Source organism: Jaculus jaculus, chromosome 17, assembly GCF_020740685.1.
Source record: "Jaculus jaculus isolate mJacJac1 chromosome 17, mJacJac1.mat.Y.cur, whole genome shotgun sequence".
NCBI lineage: Eukaryota > Metazoa > Chordata > Mammalia > Rodentia > Dipodidae > Jaculus > Jaculus jaculus.
In genome coordinates this window covers 8,854,458-8,877,253 of record NC_059118.1, presented here as the reverse complement: position 1 = coordinate 8,877,253, position 22,796 = coordinate 8,854,458, and the positions used below count along the sequence as shown (strand labels likewise).

The following is a 22,796-nucleotide window of genomic DNA, read 5'->3' as shown; positions in this document are numbered from 1 at the left end:
ATGTTCTCCATTGTTTTCACCTACCTCCACCTCCTTCCTGACTAGAGGTGTTGTTGGGAAATGTACATGCCTGTGAGAGCCTTCATCGTTTTCCACATGTGCTGTGCTTCCAAACTTGGGTACTCATCCTTTATCCGCCTAACCATTTTCCCAAGCCTATAAAAGCAGCTTTTAATTATTGTGTAGATTTTCTCTGAAATGAAAAATCTAGTATCACACCCAAATGGGGATTGAAATGTTTACAAAATGTGTGATTTGAGTCTGTTAAGCATATGAGGACTTTCTGTTTCACAAACGCAATGATGCCTGTGAGCAGAGCAACGGAGACATATTTAGCCCAGCTGTAAACCGTATTAGTTTGCTGTTTATTATTTTCCAACTACAAGTATATATCTGGACTTAATAGACACAAACACATTATGTTGACTGTTCAATTTCAATAAATAGTTCCTTTTTTCTCAAGGTAGGGTTTCACTCTAGCTCAGTCCAACCTGGTGTTTACTATGTATTTTTGCTGTGATCCTCCTATCTCTACCTCCCAAGTGCTGGGATTAAAGGTGTGTGCCACCACGCCCAAGTTAAATAAGGAGTGCACCACCACACCAGCTTAAATAAATATTTCTTTATAATTAAAAATGACTATGCCCAAGGCGTGGTGGTGCACACCTTTGATCGGAGCACTCCGGAGGCAGAGGTAGGAGGATCTCTGTGAGTTTCAGGCCACCTTGAGACTACATAGTGAACAGGCCAGCCTGGGCTAGAGTGAGACCCTACCTCAAAAAAAACAAACAAAAAAAATAATAAAACTATGTTGTAAATATTTTCCTGATGCTTCTTTGTAGCATTCATATGCATCCAAACTTTCACATGTGTTTATCTATTTAATACCAAACAAAAGAATTTACTATTTAAAACTCCAAGGACTAACAATTTTTTTTAATTTATTAGAAAATATGATTCTTGGTAGTTAATTTGTTGCACAAATTTCTTCTGTTAACAATATCTGTTACAACTTACAAAATGATCCATAATATAGCAAAAGCTCTATTTCCTATTTCTTGGAGCACAGTTGGGAATAGCAACAGCTACCTAAAAGTAAGAAGGTCATATCAGCAGTGAATTATTCTGTTTTCTTTAGGAACGACATCTTTACTGACAGGAACATGCACTTACAGGCAAAAGGCTGGTATGAGAGGAAAACATGATTTCTCTTTAACACTATACATATATATGCATATATGAATATATATATATATATTTCATCAATATGTGTACTTACATGTGGAAGATTTGCCCACATGGCACATAATTATTCTCTGAGGATTGTTGAATGTGGCCTTTCAAGTTCATGCCCTATAGATCCCTGAAGTGTCTGGGAATTTACCCTTTGTATTCACCAGGTATCTGAAAATGGAACGCTTTGGGGCTGCCCAACATTGCTGCGCAGCTCGTCACAGGACAAAGAAATGTCTGGGGTTAGGCAGACAAGCAACTAATGATCCTTCAGTTTGTGCAAAAACATCAAGATCGATATGTAGTACATGCAACATTTATGGAACACTATGTTTTCTTTCCTCTCTAGGGGAGGAAGAATATTCCAGAGGCTGCCTTTCTGCTAATGGCCACAACACTAAAATGATTGACGCTGTTTAACACAGGCCTCTGGCCTCTTTTTGCCTCTTTGCTTATGGCCACACTGATGCTTAATTCTTTTTACCTTCCTGTACTATGTATACTGGTAGTCTATAATTTTATTTTTCACACACGCACACACAAACACACACACACACCCCTATTGATTAATGCAGTCAACATCTGTGGATAACATAACTTAAAGTGAACAATCTCAACTGGAGGAAGGATAAAGATATATTATTACAGTAGTCTAATGACAAAAAAAAGCATAATCCAAAGGAAGGTATCTATACCATTCCCTTTGAACTCACACCATCTGCTGAGCAACATGAATCATACTTAATGAGCAAATTATTCCTCCAACCACTCAAGGAAAAATATTCTTGACAACATAAACAGGATCAATGTTAGATACCCTTGTGAAGGTTTTGTAACAGTGAAGTTTTGGAATTTGAAATTTAGAGCTATGTCTTGGTTTTGTGTTGAAGTCATTATTTTTCTTGTTCCATTAAAGAAATGACAAAGAAAACAATGCACAAAGGTTATGGAGCCTTGGTGCTCACGTCAAGAAGACAATTAATTTCACGTATTCTATACGTTAAACATGATCAGTAGTGACAGAATTGAGCACAGTATAATATTTTCTCATTCACACTGAGAAAATGTGAACACATCTCCAAATAATCCCTAAATTGAGAAGAAATTCAAAAATTTCGTCAATTTCTTTGCCCTTGCTTAGAGTAAGACAAAAGGGAGATGGGAACTCAGCATTCCACCTGGCTTTCAGCTCCCTCAGAGCCTGATGAGCTCTGGTGCACTGTTCTGTCAGTGGGGGACCCTCCACCATGCAGAACTTTAAAACCATAGGCTGAACTACCCATGTATACTTGCACAAAGCAACAAGCTTATGCTTTCTCTCATGCTAAGGTATGGCTACACAGAGCAATGGGATTTTCAAAAATCTTGATTTCTATTTTTTTATTTATATATATTTTTATTATTTGATAGAGAAAGAGGGAGAAGGATGGAATGGGAGGGCCAGCATCTCTAGCCACTGTAAATGAACCCCAGATGCATGCACCACCTTGTGTATCTGACTTATGAGGGTAATGAGGAATCAAACCTTGTTCCTTAGGCTTCACAGGCAAGTGCCATCTCTCCAGCCTGAGTTTTATTTTTGTTTCAGTGAGTCTTATCAGTTAAGTGTTTGTTTTGTAATTAGTATGTCCACAAACAAGGAAAAAGCTCTCTCGAGTACGGTATTGAAAAGAGTTAGGAAACTGGTCATTTAAAAAAAAAAAAAATTCCAATGACTGTTTCCAGTGTGCTATCCGTGAAGAAGGCTCTCTCATTCTTTGCAATGAGAAAGAAATAAGGCTAGGAAATGAGTTTCTGAAAACAGTATTTCAGCCATATCAATAAATAGAAGTATAAGCCAAGGTAGGCAGCATATGTTCACACCTGCTGTGCTACAGTCACTATATCCAATGAAGACATTTTTCTCCTGTACTTTCAAAAATGTCTGTCTTGGGCTGAAGAGGTGGCTCAGTTGTTAAGGTGCTTGCCTGCAAAGTCTAATGGCCTGGAGTTCAATTCCCCAGTGCCCACATAAAGCCAGACACCCAAAGTGGCACATGCATCTGGAGTTCATTTGCAGTGACTAGAGCTCCTGACACACCCATTCTCTCTCTCTCCTTGCAAATAAGTAAATAAAATAAAATAAATATCTCTATCTCATTAGTTTCTCTTTTACTTACATCATATTCATATATCTAAGATGAAGCATCATTAGTTAGCCTTTTAAAGCTTTTATTGAACTCTATTTGACTTCTAAAAATCATGCATAAACTGATTTTAGAACTGATCAATATAATATATTTGATCCTGTTATATTGAGTGCAGATGTCAGAAGCATGTTATATCTCTAAAAGTTGTTGTTGTTGTTGATTTTTTTTGTTTGTTTGTTTTTGCTCCCTTGAGACCCAAGTGAGTGAGAGACTTATAAGCAAATTCCTGCTATTCACAATGCTTCCATTGGGTGTAGCTATGATATCAGATAGGTTCCCATCATGGTCTGTGAGTTCTGGAGAGAGTGCTGGAACATGTAGGGATCTGTGGCGACTTTCTTTTGCCTTTTGCTGCATTGAATTGGATAAATGGGCTGTGGGAGAAACCACATTAAAAATGCAGATATTTGCAAACCAGTCGGGTCAAGAAAGATTTCATTATATCTCTTTTTTCCAGAAAGAAGAAACCTTTAAAGTGAAAACTTGTGGCCAAACTTTAACTAATAATCATTTCTACAGGCTTTTTGTTTCATCTTTTCACATAAGCATATGAATCACACAAAGTCCAAATGCTCTCTGTGGGTGCAAGCATCTGTTGGATAATCTAAGATGAATAAGAGGAAAATCCAGACAATGTGACATCTTCTATTCAATGGCATGTCTGAGCAGAGTGTCTTAAAATGTCTATTTATGCTATAATGGAGAAAAAAAAAAAAAAGCCCACCACAAGCAGCAGTATTTCTCCAAAACTACAAGGGCAGCTTACATGCTGAGATGAAAACTGTGAACGCCTTCCTTAACAACACCGTATGTCTCCAATTGGATCATAATGCAGTCAGTTCCTGGGGGACTGCTCTGCACATGAGCTAACCAACTCAAGGCAAAGGCTTCTCAGTATAGATTGTCCATACCATCCAGGTATCACAGGAAGGGTCTTCCTGCTTTCCTCACACCCTCCTTCGACAAACCAAGTCCTGATGAAACATCTGTCTAGTCCACCAAACATCTCTTTTTCTCTTGTTTCCTCCTCTGCATACGTTCAAGCTATTTTAAATAATTAAGACGCTTACGTTCTAAACTCTTGAATGGGTTTTACTGGTAAATGCATTGGGATGAATGCACTGTTGAAATCCAGCATGCATGTATATGTATGTATATGTATTATATACGTATGCACATATGCGTACATAAGGAAGACACTTTTCCCATTGAGAATGATTGCTGTCCAAAGAACAAGGAATAAACCATCATTCATTAGCCTGACAGCTCTTTATTCATGATAGACTTTCTCAGCTGGCATTTCATTCAATCTTAATCTTTTCTAATGTACTAACGGCATGCTTTTATTTCTAAGTGAGGATGTCACTGTATCCCAGGTTGGCCTTGAAATCCTGATCAACCTACCTCCACCTATCCAAGTGTTGGGATTAGAGGATGTCCATCCTGTCTAAATCGAGTATAATATATTTTCTATGTACTTGCCTAGCATTAACTACCTTCCTTATATCCTACATCGAGGTTAATACCAAGTTCAGGTGTGTATAACTCACCTGTAACAAGATAGATTCAATTCCTTTATGATGAATATAATTTGTAATAACATAAGGTGATAAGCTTTTATGATTTGTATTGTCTGGAGAAAACATAAAATATTAGATTGGGACATTTCATAATTTTTCCACCTGTAACTAATATTTTTGTAAAGTATAAAAGTATGCACTTGGGCTGTAGAGTTTGCCCAGTGGTTAAGGCACTTACCTGAAAATCCTAAGGACCAAGGTTCGATTCCCCAGTACCCACATAAAGCAAGATGCACAAGGTGGTGTGTACAACTGGAGCTCAATTGCAGTGTCAAGAGGCCTCTCTCTTTATCTGCCTCTCTCTCTCTCTCTGTCTCACCTTCTTTCAAATAAATAAATAAATAAAACTTTTTTTAAAGTAGACACTTAGATTTCAAGGCAGCGTCAAATTACTATAAAAGTTTCTAAATGCCAACTTTCTTTCTGCTTCTTCCTTGTCATGGGCTGTAAGGGAATGAATGGCTTGAGCATGAACCTGTATATTCCACTGGGAATAAAACTTCATCAAGCTACTTTATAAATTATATATGAAAGATTTAATATGAATGACTAGAGCCATAAATATCTCTCAATGCAAGTGTGTTTTCTATGTAACTGTCAATCATATATCTACTTATCTGTCTATCCATCTATCTATCATCATCTTTACTTTTCTGTGCTTTCTTTTTTCTAATATATTTCAGGGAATTAGCAACAAAATTCAATCAGAAGCCACAGAAGAGAAACCGGCGTCTGGTGAGTAGTTGGGTCTGCTTAGAATCACACACTGATGAAGGAAAAGCCCCGAAATGAGCCTGGACCTCAGCATGCAAACGCTTTCACCACAGCAATAATCCCAGACGTTTTGGTGACTTCTTAATGACATTTTTTTTTTTTTTTTTTTTTTTTTTTTTTTTTTTTTTTTTTTTACCTGGGATTCCTGGTGGTGTTTTCAGGTATTTCCCATTAAAATGTTGAATTACGACTTCACATTTTTCAGTAGACTCCATTCTGTGGGGGAAAAAAGTGAACAAGGTGGTCATATAATGTTGTTAAATTGTTTATACATAAAAAAAGCAAGAAGCAGTGCTGGAGAGATGGCTCAGTGGTTAAATGCACTTGCTTTCAAAGCCTGAAGGTCAGAGTTTGATTCCCCAGTACCCATTTACAGCCAGAACATTTCATAGGTGGGCAAAGGGAATGAAATGATAAAGCAAGGCCATAAGTACAGATACCAGAGGCAGCCTTTGACCATTGTCTCATGTTTGGTCTGCCCTCCACTCTGGGGGAAGGGAGCAATGTAGTTTCCAATTTTGCTTTTGCACCTGCTAAAATACAGCTTGAAAGTTGGAGAGATGGCCCATTTGTTAAGCACTTGCTTGAAAAGCCTAACAAACTGGGTCCAATTCCCCAGGACCCACATAGTCAGATGCACAAGGTGGCACATGTGTCTAAAGTTTGGACTTTGCAGTGGCTGAAGGTCCAGAAGCACCCATTCCTCCCTCTCTCTCTCTCTCTCTCTCTCTCTTTACAGATAAATACATAAAATATTTAAAATACACCTTGATTAACTCAATTGTATACTAAACACCTGTTTTGAATTCTCCTCTGAGAACACAAGCACCAAGTCTGTCCTAGTTCGAACAGGAGGGAATGAGGGAGGTGGTGTAGCTCTCCGTCCATAAGAATAACACTGAAAGGATGCCATGGTTCTAGGAAGGCTCATCTGGGAAGGTCTTAGACTCAGGTGGGGAGCTTTTAGGGATGAAGTGGCAGGTGCAAGCTGAGTTTCTGTGGCACCCATCTCACTTCACCGGGGAACCTATGGTTATCTCCTGGTAAGGTTTGTTTTCCGACATGTGTCCCTAGAAAGCACTGAATGAAATCGTGGCAAACCTCTGCCACAACTAGAACCAACTTTATCAGCGTGTCCCTCGTGCCATTCCATAGAGCAACAGGACCCTTGCTTGCAAGCCCTGTTGTCAAGGTCTCGAGACTCTTAAAACATTGCTTAAGAAAGAACCCAGTGCTGTCATCTGTTGCTGAGAGCCATCCAGCGCGTAACTGGCCTGAGCATGAGAAGAAAGGGCAGGGCATGAGTTTGACAGTAGCAGGGCAGTCCTGGCACTGCAGGTTCCGTCTCGATCAAGCCCTTCAAAGCCCAGGGGACACTGTGGAAGATGCGGCAGAAAGAATGTCGGAGCCACAGAGGGGGAGTGGGGGCGCTGTAGAACACTGTCCTCTGGGCATGAAGGAACCCGTCCTTCACAGGGCATGTCGCTGCCCTCATGAGATGCAGTACTGCACCCATGGACATTTCAACTCAGAGGAGAGAGCAGGACAAACAGAATGAGACGCAGAGACGGAAGAAGAACCGCAGCAGCCTGCTGGAAATAGGAGAGACTCAGTGCAATTGGGGTGTGGAGGTTTATACCAAAGAGGGTAACGGGGAAGGAATACAATCAACTCACAGTATGTGCATTTATTAAGAATCTCAATGAAAACATAAATAACATAAATTTTAAGATAAAATAAAAGCAGTCAACATTTGACATATTTGATGAAGGAGAGCAAATAAAAGAGGCCTCAAACTAGAAGAGGAGGCCGGGCGTGGTGGCGCACGCCTTTAATCCCAGCATGCAGAAGGCAGAGGCAGGAGGATCCCTATGAGTTACAGGCCGCCCTGAGACTCCATAGTGAATTCCAGGTCAGCCTGGTCTACAGTGAGACCCTACCTCAAAAGCAAACTACATGGAAAGAGGAAACAAGTCACTAGGGGATGGGGAAAGGTACTACAGAGTTTAGTGGGGCTTGTCATCAAATTACAGGGTTCTTATATATTAAATTTCTCCATACAAACAAAAGAAGAAGGGGAGAGAGATGGCTCAGCAGTTAGGGTGCTTGCTTGTGCAAAGCCTAAGGACCTGGGTTTGATTCCCCAGTACCCACATAAAGCCAGATGCATAATGTGGCACATGCATCTGGAGTTTTCAGTGGCTAGAGGCTCTTGTGTGTCTTCTCTCTCTCTCTCTTTCTCAAATAAATGAATAAAATATATTAAGAAACAGAAGAAATAAAACAAACTCATTTAAAAAAAGATTCACATAAGTATTATTTTGGATAAATCTTAAGAATGAATGCAATCTATATGTTCATAAACATATATTATATATTTTATATATAGAGAGAGATTAAAGATGTATATATCTCCATATATTATATGTAAATTCCTAAGCGTCACAGATTCAATTTTAATAAATGAGAATTAAAAAAAAAAGTAGCATTTTGCTGACTGCTTGATCTCAAATTTCCCCAAATTATATGGTATTTGGATAAGAAAGGTAAAATAAAATTTTCCTCATTTCAAATACTTAGGAGCTAAATACAATTTTCCCAACCCTTTATCTTTTCTTTCCAAAGGAGCCCTTAACCATGTTTTCCGATTGGTTTACTGCCTTTTTTTTTTTTTTTTTTAAGTAGGACATTTCTTTCCTTAGAAACAAAGAATTCTAACCCTTTGTCTTCCCAGAGGACCTTCTCTGTTGTCTCTCAGGGAAAATAACTCCCTCCTAGCAGAGACATGAATGGAAGCCCTTAATGCCTGCAGATGGTAGGCTATGGAATTTTTATTCTGGGAGCTGAGGGATGGAATGTGCATGTGCTGAGCCCCCTCCTTGCTCGCTCTCCCCCTCCCTGGCTGCTCACGCAGAGAGAAGGCAAGTGGAGACTAAAGCCTGCTTGCAGAAGTCCCTTTCCCTGTGTCCTAAAATAACATTGCATTCTAAAAGAAGATTAAGATGAGCTGGGAGTTAGCATGTGTTGTAAATGACTGCTAATTTTACATCTTGTGTTTAGGGAACACAGACCATGCCAAAAGAAAAAAAAAAGAGAAAGAAAGAAAGAAAGAAAGAAAGAAAGAAAGAAAGAAAGAAGGAAAGAAAGAGGGAAAGAAAGAAAGAGGGAAAGAAAAAAAGAAAGTCACATGGCTATCCACACCACATGTCTATACTATTTTTACTCTGGATTAAAAGCATCATCTTCCCTTCTGTATTCCAAATAGGATTCTCTTTCCTTGACAGTGTTTTATACCTGGACCCAGCCTGATGAATGTTGTTTCTGTGAACAAAAAGACAGCCCCAGAGATTATTCACTTTGGATCCATTCAGATCTAACTAAGTGAATGTCTGCGGAGAGCCTTGGGAGACTCTTCTGAAAGAATACATGCGGTAAAAAGTCTGTATTCTGTAGCTGCGGGGAGCTCAGTGTCCAGTCCACTCCGCTGCCACACATGGCGGCGACCATTTCATTTGAATACACGGGGCACTTCCAAGCAGGGGAAAGCTAATGTAGCAAAGATGGACCCTCTGGAAGCTGTCAAGGAGAGGAGGAGGGAAGAGACTGGTTTACTGGAAACAGAACAACAACAACAACAAAATAAACAATACCAGTTCAAACAGCTCTGAGCGAACAAGGCGATGTATGCCTAGCTATCTTGGCAAGATAGTGCCCATTTGCTTCTCAGGTTTCACAATTGACCTCTCTGCAACGCCTGCCGAAGCCATCTGAGATCTGGCCCATGCACCCCACTGAAACTGACAGGAGTATTATCAACTGCATCTAAAGAGACAGCATCGGACCCAGCTCCCTTGACGCGGCCCTTTCCCACCCACTTGGACCACCGCCATGCAATATCTGGACCTACACACCCCCTCAGCACAGGCCAGTGCCAGGCTGACCCCTCACCTCACAATTGCATTAACTGGGCTCCTACAAAGACCTCAACCATTGTGTAAAGGTTCAGGCTCCTCTGGTTTAAATCCACATTAAAAATCCTGGTTGCTGATGGAAAAATGGTGAAAATGGCAGCTCTGGATTGAGCGAGACTTCACCTCAAGGAAACAAGAGGATGAGTAAAGATACCTGATGATCTCTGGCTTGCACACAAGGTGTGCACATCTACACACACACACGAGTGTGTACATTAATGCCATCACATCAAATATATTCCACACACACATGCCAAAATTAAATAAATCACTAAATACATACATACATAGGAGCTGGGCCCAAGAGTTCTTTCTCGTCTCGTGCCTAGCAGTGACTACTTCAGTTATTTTAAAAGTACCAAAGAACTGTCCTTTAAAATAAAAATTAAAAATGGGGCTGGAGAGATGGCTTAGCGGTTAAGTGCTTGCCTGTGAAGCCTAAGGACCCCGGTTCGAGGCTCGGTTCCCCAGGTCCCACGTTAGCCAGATGCACAAGGGGGCGCACGCGTCTGGAGTTCATTTGCAGGGGCTGGAAGCCCTGGCGTGCCCATTCTCTCTCTCTCCCTCTATCTGTCTTTCTCTCTGTGTCTGTCGCTCTCAAATAAATAAATTAAAAAAAATTAAAAATGGTGACTAAGAAGGGGTGGTTTACAGCCAATACAAGTCCCACAGGCAAATTACATCAGAAGAGAGCCTGATCCAATATTAGGAGAATGATCCGGGTCAGACTTAACATGCAGAAACATTACAGCTCACCCAGCTCACCTCAATACAGACTCTCCCAGCTTACGATCTGAAAGCCATGAGATCTATTACCCATGGATTTAAAAACACACCCACCCCTGTCATTTATTATGGTCAATTAGAGGTTTCCACTGTTGTGAAATATTTGTGGTTTTGCAATCCCAGGGTCCGGACAAATTATTGGCAACTTGGAACATCCAATGTTGGAAGCCAAGCATCCTCATTTCTGGTAAGATTTACGCAAAGAGTCAACACTGTCAAAAAAAAAAAAAAAAAATACCCTAAGTACTAAAATATGTACTCTTTCTGACTCTGACATCTCATAACAACATATGCCATTTGCTTCTTTACGTGTGTGTGTGTGTGTGTGTGTGTGTGTGTGTGTGTGTGTGTGCATGCGTGCACTCATGTGCATGTGGGTAGAGCCCTGAGGACAGCCTTTGGTATCATTCCTTAGTACCACCCATCCACCTTTTAAGATTCTTTTGTGGGTCTGAAGCTCACAATTCATTCAGATTGGTTGGCCAAAGAATACTACGGACCCCCCCACCCCATCTCCGCAGCCCCAGTGCTTAGCTAACAAGTGTACACCACCAGCCATGTCTTTTTGAAACATGTATTTTAGGCATAAAACTCGGGTTTCCGTGCTTGTGAACAAGCACTTTAGAGGCATTGGAATAAAAAAGCATAATGTGAATTGTCGGAATTTCAATAAATGTGTGTTAGTTGACGTTTCTTCGTAGGTTTTCATCTGGACAGGTGCTTGGGATTTCTAGGGTGCAAGTGTCACAAATCCCCAAACAGTGAAACGTGGCTAACCTCCAAACTGTCACTAACTAGAACGATTGTTCGAAAGAAAATAGTGATATGCCCTGAGATGGTATGATGAGAAGTACATGTCACTTCAGGCATTCTTCCCCCCCACCCCAAATACATAAGCAATATAGATCCCATGAAAAGAGGACAAAAGTCAGCTAGCTTTTTTTTTTTTCTTTTTTTTCTTTTTTTAAGGTAAATTCAGCTAGGGATTGAGGCTCAAAGAGAACCGTGAGATACCCCTTCACATGCCATCACAAAAAATGGAACTGATGGCTGGTTGAGACAGCGCCCCCTGCTGCCCCGTCTAACAGGTTACCTAGACAGATGGCCCGGGCTGGGCTGGCCCAGGGATCTGCCCTCAATCTATCAACCAATCAGGTCCTTCCTTTACCTACAAAGGCTCCTGCCTTCTTCCAGTCTAAAGCTCCTTCCTGCTGCTTAGCTCAGCGAGGCTCTGTGCTGTGCCTGCCCACACCTCTCTTCATTCAAGTCACAGGGATACAGATGAGTCCAGCTTCCCTTTCACCCAGTCTAGCTGGACAGGGGAAGAAGAGCATAAACTGGCCTCCAGTGGCCACCAACCACTGCAACCAAACTCCAGATGCGTGCGCCCCCTTGTGCATCTGGCTTAGGTGGGTCTTGGAGAGTCGAACAGAGGTCCTTTGGCTTTGCAGGCAAACGCCTTAACGGCTAAGCCATCTCTCCAGCCCATAAAACTTTCTTGATTTGATGGCTTTTCTGCTACTCTCTGCTTTGTACTTTGGGTTAACTTCTCTCTTTGATTGCAGGCATGATTGTCCTCTGCTTCCTGAATCTACCACGTGTGAGTTTGTCCCAAGTTTCCCTGAACAAGCTCCTACATTGTACTTTACATCTGCCAACAGCTTTCCCTAGGTTCTCTTTGGAAGCCTCAGTTTCTCTCAATTCCACAGGCTTTTGGCTCTACTCCACCCCCCCCCCAAAAAATCTCAATTTCTTTTAAACAAAACTTGTAAACTATGCAGTGTTTTCACAGAAAGCACACAATTTGTGATTTCTACCTTAAACACTACAATCTGTGATTTTTTTCCCCCTTAAAAACCTTACTATTTCATAATTTATCCTTCTAGAGTACGTCTTTATCGACTCTTTGTTAAAGGCACGACAGAACCCAAGCTTGGGGTTCATACATTCTGGGAGACCACCCCCGAACCCCCAAATCCTGCAGCACTATCATGGGAAACACATCAGAAAATTTCAAGTCTACTGATAGGATCCTGGATCAGTGCTGTCCAGGAAATCAGGGGCAGGGCAGGGCTGGCAGGTGAGCGGGAGTGAGACCATGCACCAAGGCACCTGGACTGCATCTGGGGAGTTAAAGAGATTATTAGTAGAAAAGAAAATAGGTGAGCTCCAAATTGAGTCTAGACTTCTATAAATAATAGAATGTCAATGTAAATTTATTGTTGTGTTTTTTTTTAAATTTATTTTCTATGCAGCTAAGGAAGGCCTTGAACTCTTGATCCTACCGCTTCCACTTTTCGATGGTGTGTGCCTGTGTGTCGGCATTCCAGCTAGGTGCATTGCAATATTGCTGCACCTGAAATAGTTACCAGCATTTAGCAGCACCAAAGTCAGGTTTATTAGATGAACTGGATGCGAGAATGAATGACCTTATTCTATGAACCAGAGAAGGCGCAGAACATATAAGTCATTGACCCAAGAATTCAGACAAAAAGTGCAGATCCGAGAAGCAGCAACATTATTTCTATTTAACTTAGAGCAGCATGCCCACAAGTGAGAGGGAGTCAGCTAGTCTCGCTGGGTAGATTAAGGTGGCTGGGCCCCTGGAAGAAAAAAAAAAAATGCAGGAATGCCTTTGGGTTTGCCTTTAGAGTCTGTGCTTTGCTAGAGATCAGAGAAGAGTCTGGCTTATCTATTTATCTTGCCCTAAAGGACTTCCTCCTACCTGTTCTTCCATGAACAAGCTGAACTTCTCACTGGGAAAGTCTCCTATCCTAGAATTCACATCTAATCCTGGCATTGTTGTTGGTCAATCTTTGACCCCAGAACTTGACATCATGGCTGGCCTCTACCTGAGCCAGAAGGTGGGGCCACCACCATTAAGTTTTTTTTTTTAATTATAATTTTTTGTTTATTTCTATTTATTTGAGAGTGACAGACACAGAGAAAGAGGAGGGAGGGAGAGAGAAAGAGAGAGAGGGAGAGAATGAGTGCACCAGGGCTTCCAGCCACTGCAAACGAACTCCAGACGCTTGCGCCCCCTTGTGCATCTGGCTAACGTGGGTCCTGGGGAATCGAGCCTCGAACCTGGGTCCTTAGGCTTCATAGGCAAGTGCTTAACTGCTAAGCCATCTCTCCAGACACCACCATTAAGTTTATAAACACATTTACAAGAGGACGGCAAGTTGTCTTGGCTGCCTGTTCATCACGCCTGGACTTCCAGGCTCTGGTCAGCCTGCCCTGCTTTCAGCTCAGCTCAGCTCAGAGGAGGGGAGAACTCCCCCTTGGCTCCTACCTGCACATTCTTATGCTACCCATGGCAAGAATCCTCTGTAGTTTCTCGCCTTTTCTCTCTGAATTTCTTTTCATGTTTCTGCTATGGCTACCACATGGACTCTCAGAGCATGTGAGTATATTCATTTTCCTTCACTTGTCTTCGGTCTCCCCTCAATGAATGTGACAATTTTAATAATTATACTTCTCAGCTTGGTTTGTCCAATTCTTTGGTTAAATACAAACATGAACTAGCATTCAGGGTTTGAATACTCTTTCCTAAACTCTGATAATACCCTGTACCACAAAAATGTAAAGAAGAAATGAGTCGGGCCAAGTCACAGGAAGCTGAGAGTACAGAAAAATACTAAATAAAACTGCCTCACATTCATAATGTAAATGATAATGGCAAGATTTCCAAGCCTGTTTTTTTCTAGTGGCCAGAAGTCAACTGTAGGATGGACCCACCTCCCTACAAAATAAACCTTGTGAATACCCCCTGCAGACAGCCACTACAGAACAGAGAGATCTCATAGGCCCCGTGTATAGTGAACACCCTCAATTTACTGTCTGGGAATTCAGTCTACCAAGTTCCATCTTACCTGGATGGATGATTTGTCAGAGCTGTCTTCTGATCAACAAAGAGCCATTATTGGAATAAAGACATGCTAATTTATAATTATAATAATGCAATCAATGTATTGAACCAGTTTAGGATGAACAGGGCCCCTGAAAATAAACTACAAGTGGCTGAAGGTAAAAAACGTTCTTGACCCTGTAAGAGACAATCAGTTCATTTTCCCATTATATCCTCCCCCTCCTGAGCAGTCCCTGCAGCCTCCAATTTGACAAAGGTACAAATTTTCAGAAAGGTCTGGACTTTCCTTATCTCTTCTTTTCTAAAAAGAGTTCCCCTTTCCTGGAAGGGATAAGATAACATCCTTCCTGGAGGATGAAGACTCCTAAGAAGACTGACCCTTACCCAGAATACCTGTTCCTCTATCTAGAAACCTCACATCCAGGCTGGACTAGGCAGTTAGTTCAGCACCCATCCTGTAAACTCCCTTAAGAGACACAAATCTGGGTCTTTAGGTGTGATTTTTTTCCCATTCCCAGAAACCCTCTCCTGCCTCCTCTTTGGGGAGCGGTCTGTATTCTTTCCTTCTCTTAAGTATTATAAACTCTATCTTTATAAGCGCTATAATAAAATCATTCTAAAAATTTTCCTCTGGCTGTGGGTTTCATTCATGGAAATTCATGTGGCAGGAACCCAGAGACTTCAGTGTGAGCCTTCTCTGACTGCGAGTGTCTGGCATACACACCATCCTGAATTATGGCCCTCCCAGGAGCCAAGAAAAGCTCCTTAACATTCAACTCTCATATCAATGGCCCCCCTTCTCCATTTTTTTAATCAAAGAATACAGACACTGAGACTTGAGTCCAAGATATTTCAAATTAATAAATTATGTGTGGCCATTTAATTCATTTGTTTGTTTGGCTGGTTGCATTGGGTTTGAAACACAAGACTCTGGATATATACAAAATAGATTATTTCCTGAGGAGTTAAAAAAAATCATTTTATTGACAGTTTTTATTTATGTATATAATGTATTTTGATCACAGTCCCTGTGTGTCCTGTGTCTTTTCCCTGCTCCCCACACTGCTTCTAGTGAACCAGTCTTTCCTAAAGCAGTCTATCTCCTAGGTTTAATTGATTATGGATTTTATTGTATTAACTTATCTGGTGTTGGTCATATTCCCATCTCATATCCCCAAGTCCAAGATCACTGAAGGCCTTCTTCAGTGGGGTTATTGGCATTCACCATGGAGTCGTGGAGTGCGTAAGTCAGTGCCTGCGGTAGGAGGAAACCAATGTCTCATGCCACTCCTTCCCACCCTGTGGCACTTACAGTCTTTCTGCCCCTCTTCTGCAATGCTCCCCGAGCCTTGACAGGTGTGTTGTAAGATGACGTTTGTATGAAGCTCTCTGAAATTTCTGAATTTCTGTGATGATGAGTTTTTGAAAGTGGGAGAAAAGCAGAGAAATAAGCAAACAGGAGCACACAGATGAAAGTAAGTGGACAGACATATGGACGACAATGCAGGAGGGGCCACAAAAGGTGTACTTTCTCCCGGACCATATCCGTCTGTTTGCAACTGGAGAAAGAATTAAATTTATCAAGAACCATAAAACATAGGCTTATTCTTTTCAGTCTCTGCAAACACAACCATAACCTGTTCAAGTGCAAACACAGCTGTTGTGGGGTGATTGCTCTCCACTAAATTTACCCTTGAAAGATTTTCTTTGGACATGTGATTTCCTGGCTCCATATGTCTGAGATCATATTGCCAAAAGACATGAAAGGTGGGATATTTAGCCCACCACTGGACTAAAGGTGAATATGGGCTAAGTGTACTCCAAACAGCAAAAATAGTTTGCTAGTTGTGATGGTCCATCTAAAGAATATGTTTGCCTGTAAAGCAAATATTAGGATTTCAAAACTAAAAAAATAAAAACCTATGTTTTCACTGTATGTACTTTAAATCAGTGTTCTTATTATGTTTCAGAGGTAGAATATGGTAAAAATTAAGAAGCCTCTGGCCACAGATCAATAAATAGATGAAATAAAAAAATATCAGTAAAATGTGAGTAAAGGTTAAAGTACATCTGGGCTAGGGAGATTTTTCAGTGGTCAACGTGCTTGCTGTCTAATCTCGAGGACCTGAGCTTAGCCGTCTAACACTCATATAAAACAGCAGGTATGGGGGCACGCATTCATAATCCCATCACTGGGTAGACAGACAGAGGATCCTCAGGGCTCTCTCAGTAAGTTCCAGCTTCAACAAAAGAGCCCCTCTGAACAAACAAGGTAGAGAGAGTGACCCAGAACCACTACCACCCTGCCCTGTGTTGGCTTGAATGTAAAATGTCACCATAGCCTCATGTGTTTGAGTACTTAATCTCAAGTGGGTGATGCTAATCAGGGAGGTTATCAAATTTTCTGGAGGTGGAACCTTGCTGGAGAAGTGTGTCACCTTGAAGTTGAACAACTGGGCATGGCTCAAAGCCCTGGTTTTACTTCCTCCGTGTTGATATGACGATGTGAGCCAGCTTCCTGCTTCTGCCATGCATTCCCCCCACCCCCTATTTTGAAACTTTCCGTTGAAACTGTAAGCAGAAATTAACCCTTTCCCTTCTTAAGTTGCTTCTGGGTTGATATTTTTTTCTAGCAAACATAAAGTAACTGACATATTCACCAAAGTTTACCTCTGCCCCCAACACACACACGGACAGATATATGCACCACACATACAAAGTTATTTACTGAAAACACAATAAAAACATCTTCAACATATTTATGTTGATTTTTAATGGATTATTGGCTAGTACTTGCATATACCTGCCATTATTTTTCTCTCTACTTAATGAAGAGAAAGCAGAACTGCAAAGATTACTACAGAATTCGCTCCTGCAGGAGGCAGAGGTGGAGAGCACCACAGCCTATATATTAAAAGTCATTCAAACAAAGATCCATGAGAATCAAAATAAGAGACCTGAAAAGGGGTGACAAATGGCCAGACACACAAGGGCCTCTGTGCGCAGTGGTCTCTCACACTCTTGGTAGCTCACCAGGGGATCGATAGTAGACACATTTTCTTAAAGAGGGTCTGTGTTCCCAGATGTTCCCAGGTATTGAAGCTGGATCACCGTGAAAGCTCAACCCCATTCTTTTCTTCACATTCACTTGGTCTTCACTCGTCTCTCTTAGCACTCTTTAAATGTTGATGTTTGCTGGACAAACGGTCTCATGTTTCTGGGAATGGTTTAACGGAAAGCTTGAGCACACAGGCGTGTCCCTCCAGACGGATTGATTTATGTCCAATCTGATCCTCTCCCTCACACACGCAGTCTGGTCTTCTGGCTCTCACTGCCTCTATCCTTTATCCTTTAGCTGCTTGACTGTCAGGTTTCCCACCATAAAATTTTGTTTTTAGAGGTTTATGATGTGGCTGTAAAATGCTGCCTGGAGGGAGGTAGATCTTCCCAAATTGTTTTAACTTACAAGAGAGAAGGTGGAAACAAAAGAAAACCTTAAAAATAAAATAAAGTATTTAATTCCAGACAGGTTCTAGTGCTTCCAGAACCTTGAAAAGCCTGTAATTTTGCAGTCTGGGCACCCTACTGACATTCAAATCAATGCTTTGAAGTTTCAATGTTTTAAATATAAAATGAAGATTCTCTTTTTACTTTGAAGAGACTGTTATCAAAAGACATTAATGTATAGCTGGTAAGTGAAATAATAATGGGAAGGGGTTCCTTTCCTGTCAAAGGAGTTTTAGATCTCTTACATGTGAATGAAGAACTACCACATCTGGTAGTTAGAAGTGTCTGTGGTAACATTGCAATGAAGCCTGGTGCAAGTACTACCCACTTTTTGTCAATTTCAGCAGTCATAAATTCAGGAGACATGTTACAACTTACTAGACATGATAATAGGCTTGCCACCTTCCCAGTGGAAGACGCATAGTTCTTTCCTGGTGATTAAAGCACTGTGAATTTCTAGAGGAAAAGCCAAGTTGCAAAATGAGTTGGGCTGATGCTACTGTTTCTTTTTTTCCCTCTAGGATCATAGTAATTCCCATCTTAGAATTATCTTATTATTGTTATCCAGTGGTGACTTCCTGCATGCTGTAATGATCGAGTCAAACCAAAAAAAAAAAAAAAAAAAAAAGTAAATAAATAAAATTGAGGCATCTCATGTAATCCTCACAAATGCGCTGAGGATCTGCTGTGTGTCAGGTCACATCGTAGGTTCTGGGGCCTGGGTGAAAAAGAGTAGACTGAAGAACAGGAAGGTAGATGGACTGATGACCGGTACCAGAGTCGCTACCGTCTCACTGCTGGGACCAACACCCAGCCGGAAGCAGATTCCAGTAGAAGAACATTGATTTGGGCTTATAGTTTGGAGAGGAAGTCGTCTCCCAGAGCAGACAACTGGGTTTCACATCTTCACGTCATCATAAGAAAGGCAATGTTAAGTCCCGGGCTAAATGACCCCAAAGCCCACCCCTAGTGACACACCTCCTTCAGCAAGCCCCTCACTTCCAAAGGCCCACCACTCACCTAAGTTTACAACTATGGAGTAACCAAGTATTCAAACTACAAGAGTCTATGGGGGCCATTTCATTCAAAACACTACAGATGCATTCAGAGAAAGCAACACAAAGCACCAATAGAAACTCTTCCTCTAGAAGGACGAGTGGCTCTAGAATGGTTATCTCAAAGCAGTGACAATGTACCCAGGGACATGGTAAACATGAAATGTGATGATGCCTCATGAGTCAAAGGCTCTGAGTGAGGAGCCCTGGAAGTTTCTGAGTTTCTGCAATCTTCTAGATTATCCTGCAATCACCCACCAAAGTAATGTTTCAGAGCTCCACAGGAATATAAGCACTTGAGAACATTTGGGCTCAGGGCTACCACCAGCCTGCTAAGCTCGTAGGTCAACGATGGCAGCATATGGCATTTCTTTTGAGATGCATGTGATGCTGCGGCTGCTGACGTGAGACCAGCACTTTGAGTACAGCTGTCTCAAGACATCTGTGTGTGATCCACTAACTTCTCCTGCTTCCCCAGGAGAATCACGAACAAGGCAGCAAAAATTTCTACCTTGTTTTGTGCTTCAGAAGGTGAGCTCTAAACAAGAAATGGTGAATGGAAATGAGGGTGGGATGACATCTTTCAAAGGACGAGTGCCAGCGAACATCATGGGTGATGGGATGGAAAGAATTTAAGAGTTGGAGGCTGTAGAGGAGTGCAGGGAGCGCTGTAAGCTGGTTACAGCAAAGCCAGTGCAGTCTTGAATCGCACTGGCTGAAATCATGTTCTTGGCCCCTCATGCTGGGTGTGTCACTTGCTCTTGCTCTTTGAATTTTAGAATCTACAAGACAGGGCTGGAGAGATGGCTTAGCGGTTAAGCGCTTGCCTGTGAAGCCTAAGGACCCATGTTGGAGGCGCGATTCCCCAGGTCCCACATTGGCCTGATGCACAAGGGGGCGCACGCGTCTGGAGTTCGTTTGCAGAGGCTGGAGGCCCTGGCGCGCCCATTCTCCCTCCCCCCCCCCCCGCCTGCCTCTTTCTCTGCCTGTTGCTCTCAAATAAATAAATAAAAATAAACAAAAAAAATTTTAAATCTACAAGACATAGAGAGCGGAGCACTCATTCTCTCCCTGCTTCTTGGTGGCATACAAAAGGGGCTGGCACATATTATTTTTATTTTACTTCTTGAACATAGGTAATCACTAACTTTTGCTTATGGTTCTACTACTGTGGGTTTTTTTTCCCACATTATACATATTACGAGGTAAGACCATATGTCAGAGGGAACGTGTGGCCTTGGTCTTTCTCAGTTTGGACCATTTCACCTAATATGATTCTCTTCTGATGCATCCATTTTCCTGTGAATTTCATTTTTCTATACTGCTGAATAGAATTCCATTCTGCATATGTGCCACATTTTCATTATGTACTAATCAGTTGATGGACAAGCCATAACAAAAGCAGACATGACGATATGAGCTGTGAGAGGGATGAGGCCATGGAAAAAGTGTGCATGTGGCATAAACAGAAGAGGAGGTAACCCTTGAGGGGAGCTGTTGGGGAGAGTGTGGGGCAGGGGATAAGAGGGGGGCAGGACTCAACCAAAACAAATTTTATTTGAAATTGCCAGAATAATGTTACCTACATCTCTGTATGCCAACTAAAATGCTAAAACAAAACAAAACAAAAAAAAATCAAATTTGAAAACACCACCGAGTTGAATTGAAACCATGGTTCCCTTTTAAAACCACTTGTCATATTCAGAAACTTTGCAAAATGGAAGAAGCAGAGCAAGAGACCACCTGGACATGGCAGCATAAACCTGCCATCACAGCACTCAGGAGGCTGAAGCAGGAAGATCCTGATCAGATGTGAGCCTGAGCTACACAGGGAGACCTTGTCTACAAACAAAGGTAGAACAGAGTCCCTAAGTTTCAGTAGGGGACCAAATGTCAGTTCACGTATAATGCCAAACTGTTTAAGTTTCAAGAACTTATGGAATGGTAATTATGAAATCTGCTTCTCATCTACCTTCCCATCCACACATCCATCCATCCATGCATCCATCCATCCATTCCTCCAACCAACCCATTTAAAAAGTTGACAAATCTACAGTGCAGAGGCAGAAGACGGAAATGAGTAATGAGTTCAATGAAACTAGGATAAATTTTATTCAAGAAGAAAACTGGTTTTGCATGTGTATGTGGTGGAGATATATGAGTCTGTTTGTGATTGTGTGTGTGTGTGTGTGTGTGTGTGTGTGTATGTACGTGTGTAGAGGCCAGATACTAATGTAGGTTATCTTCCTAAATCATTCTCCGTTTTATCTTTTTGAGACAGGGCCTCTCACTGAACCGAACCTTATTGCTTTCATTAGATATGCAAGCTAGTCCCAGGGTTTTTCCTTTTTCCATGTCCCCAGCCTTGGGATGACAGGTGTATGCTGTCACACTCAACATTTTATAGGGGTACCAGAGATGTGAATTAAGGTCCTCACGTTTGGACCATCTTCCCAGCGCTAAGAAAACTTTTCCAAAAGTTGTAACAATGGCATTTAAATGGACCTGCAGCCTGAGGATGGAGGTCAGGGAGAATTCTCCGAAGAAAAATGCTGTGGTCAACACCTGAGAGATGACAAGGCAAAAGCTGGCAGGATGTCGCTGGACATTATGAGCAATGAGGATAAACAGCATTGTCCAGGTCTCAAGTCAGGAAGAGCTGAGGCCAGGTAGCTGAGCAGTGGCAGAGATGACACCAAGCAGCTGGCAAGGAAAATCTCTTGGGCCACTGTGAAGGGACATGATGTGATCATGTCTGAATTTTTAAGGGCTCATTGTGAGTGCTATGAGCAAGGCTCACTGCACGAGGAAGAGACTGTTCAGAACAGTGATGAAGGATCAGTTTAAAATTCCCTTTATCAGATCCTAAAGAAAAAAAAAAAAAAAAAAAAAAAAAAAAATACTACACATTTTGTACTTCCATGATCCCAATAGCCATAACTTCAGTTTTGATCTTATGACATAGATTCCTTGGCCCTAGACTTTCAGAGAATCCGCTTGCCTTTGGGCAAGGATTGAGGTAAGAGGAATGAGTAGCTGAACTGTGTGCTGCCTTCCTCCTCAAGTTCATTCCTTGTAGTCCTAACGTGTAGGTCTCAGAAGGTATCTGGAGACAGCAAATCAAGTTCACACGTGGCCCTACTCCACCAGGAGTCTGGCCCTTAGGAGAAGCTTGGTGTTGAAGTACACTGAGCTAAGCTAATCAGGAACTTCATAGGCTGTAATATGAGGGCTGGGGAAGTACGCTGCTGGAAGAGCTCTAGCTGGAGTTTAGATCTCTGTTATCCACCTACATGCCAGGAGGGTGCGGCGACATATCTGCATTCCCAGCGCTGATGAGGCAGAGACAGGTGAATCCCTGGTGCAAGCTGGACACTCAGATCAGCTAACTTAGTGAGCACTGGGTTCAGTAGGAGAGCAATTAAGCATGGCACCCAGTGAGTGATGGCCTCCACTTCTGTACACACACACACACACACACACACACACACACACACACACACACACGACTTCTACCTTCCCCAACATACATGTGTCCACATACATATATACATAAATACACACATACACACAGCACACACACAAAATCATTCAAAAAATGGCAATTATGAAATCCATAATCTACAACCTACCCATTCTTCCATCCAACAATGGCGAAAGAAAATAAGCATGCAATCCTCTGAGAGAGTCTACAGTTATCTGCAGAAGGAGGGGTTTGTGAAAATAGTAGGGAGAGAGTTTACAAACCAAAAGGCAGACAACGCCAGAAAGTAACCCAGAAAATGGTTTGATTTCTGACTTCTAGCCTCCAAAGCCATGAGAACATAAAT

At 41.7% G+C, this 22,796-nt stretch overlaps 1 protein-coding gene across 7 annotated transcripts in view; it reads right to left on the bottom strand.

Annotated features, from left to right (window-relative positions):
- The window catches only part of Rbms3 (RNA binding motif single stranded interacting protein 3), a 1,479,068-nt gene that overhangs the window by 227,280 nt on the left and 1,228,992 nt on the right, over positions 1 to 22,796 (bottom strand). For all 7 annotated transcript variants that reach the window (XM_045136303.1, XM_004662088.3, XM_045136304.1 and 4 more), the window contains one exon: positions 5,913 to 5,992. In XM_045136303.1, coding sequence (XP_044992238.1) covers positions 5,913 to 5,992 — 80 coding nt within the window. The remainder of the gene's footprint in view (positions 1 to 5,912; positions 5,993 to 22,796) is intronic.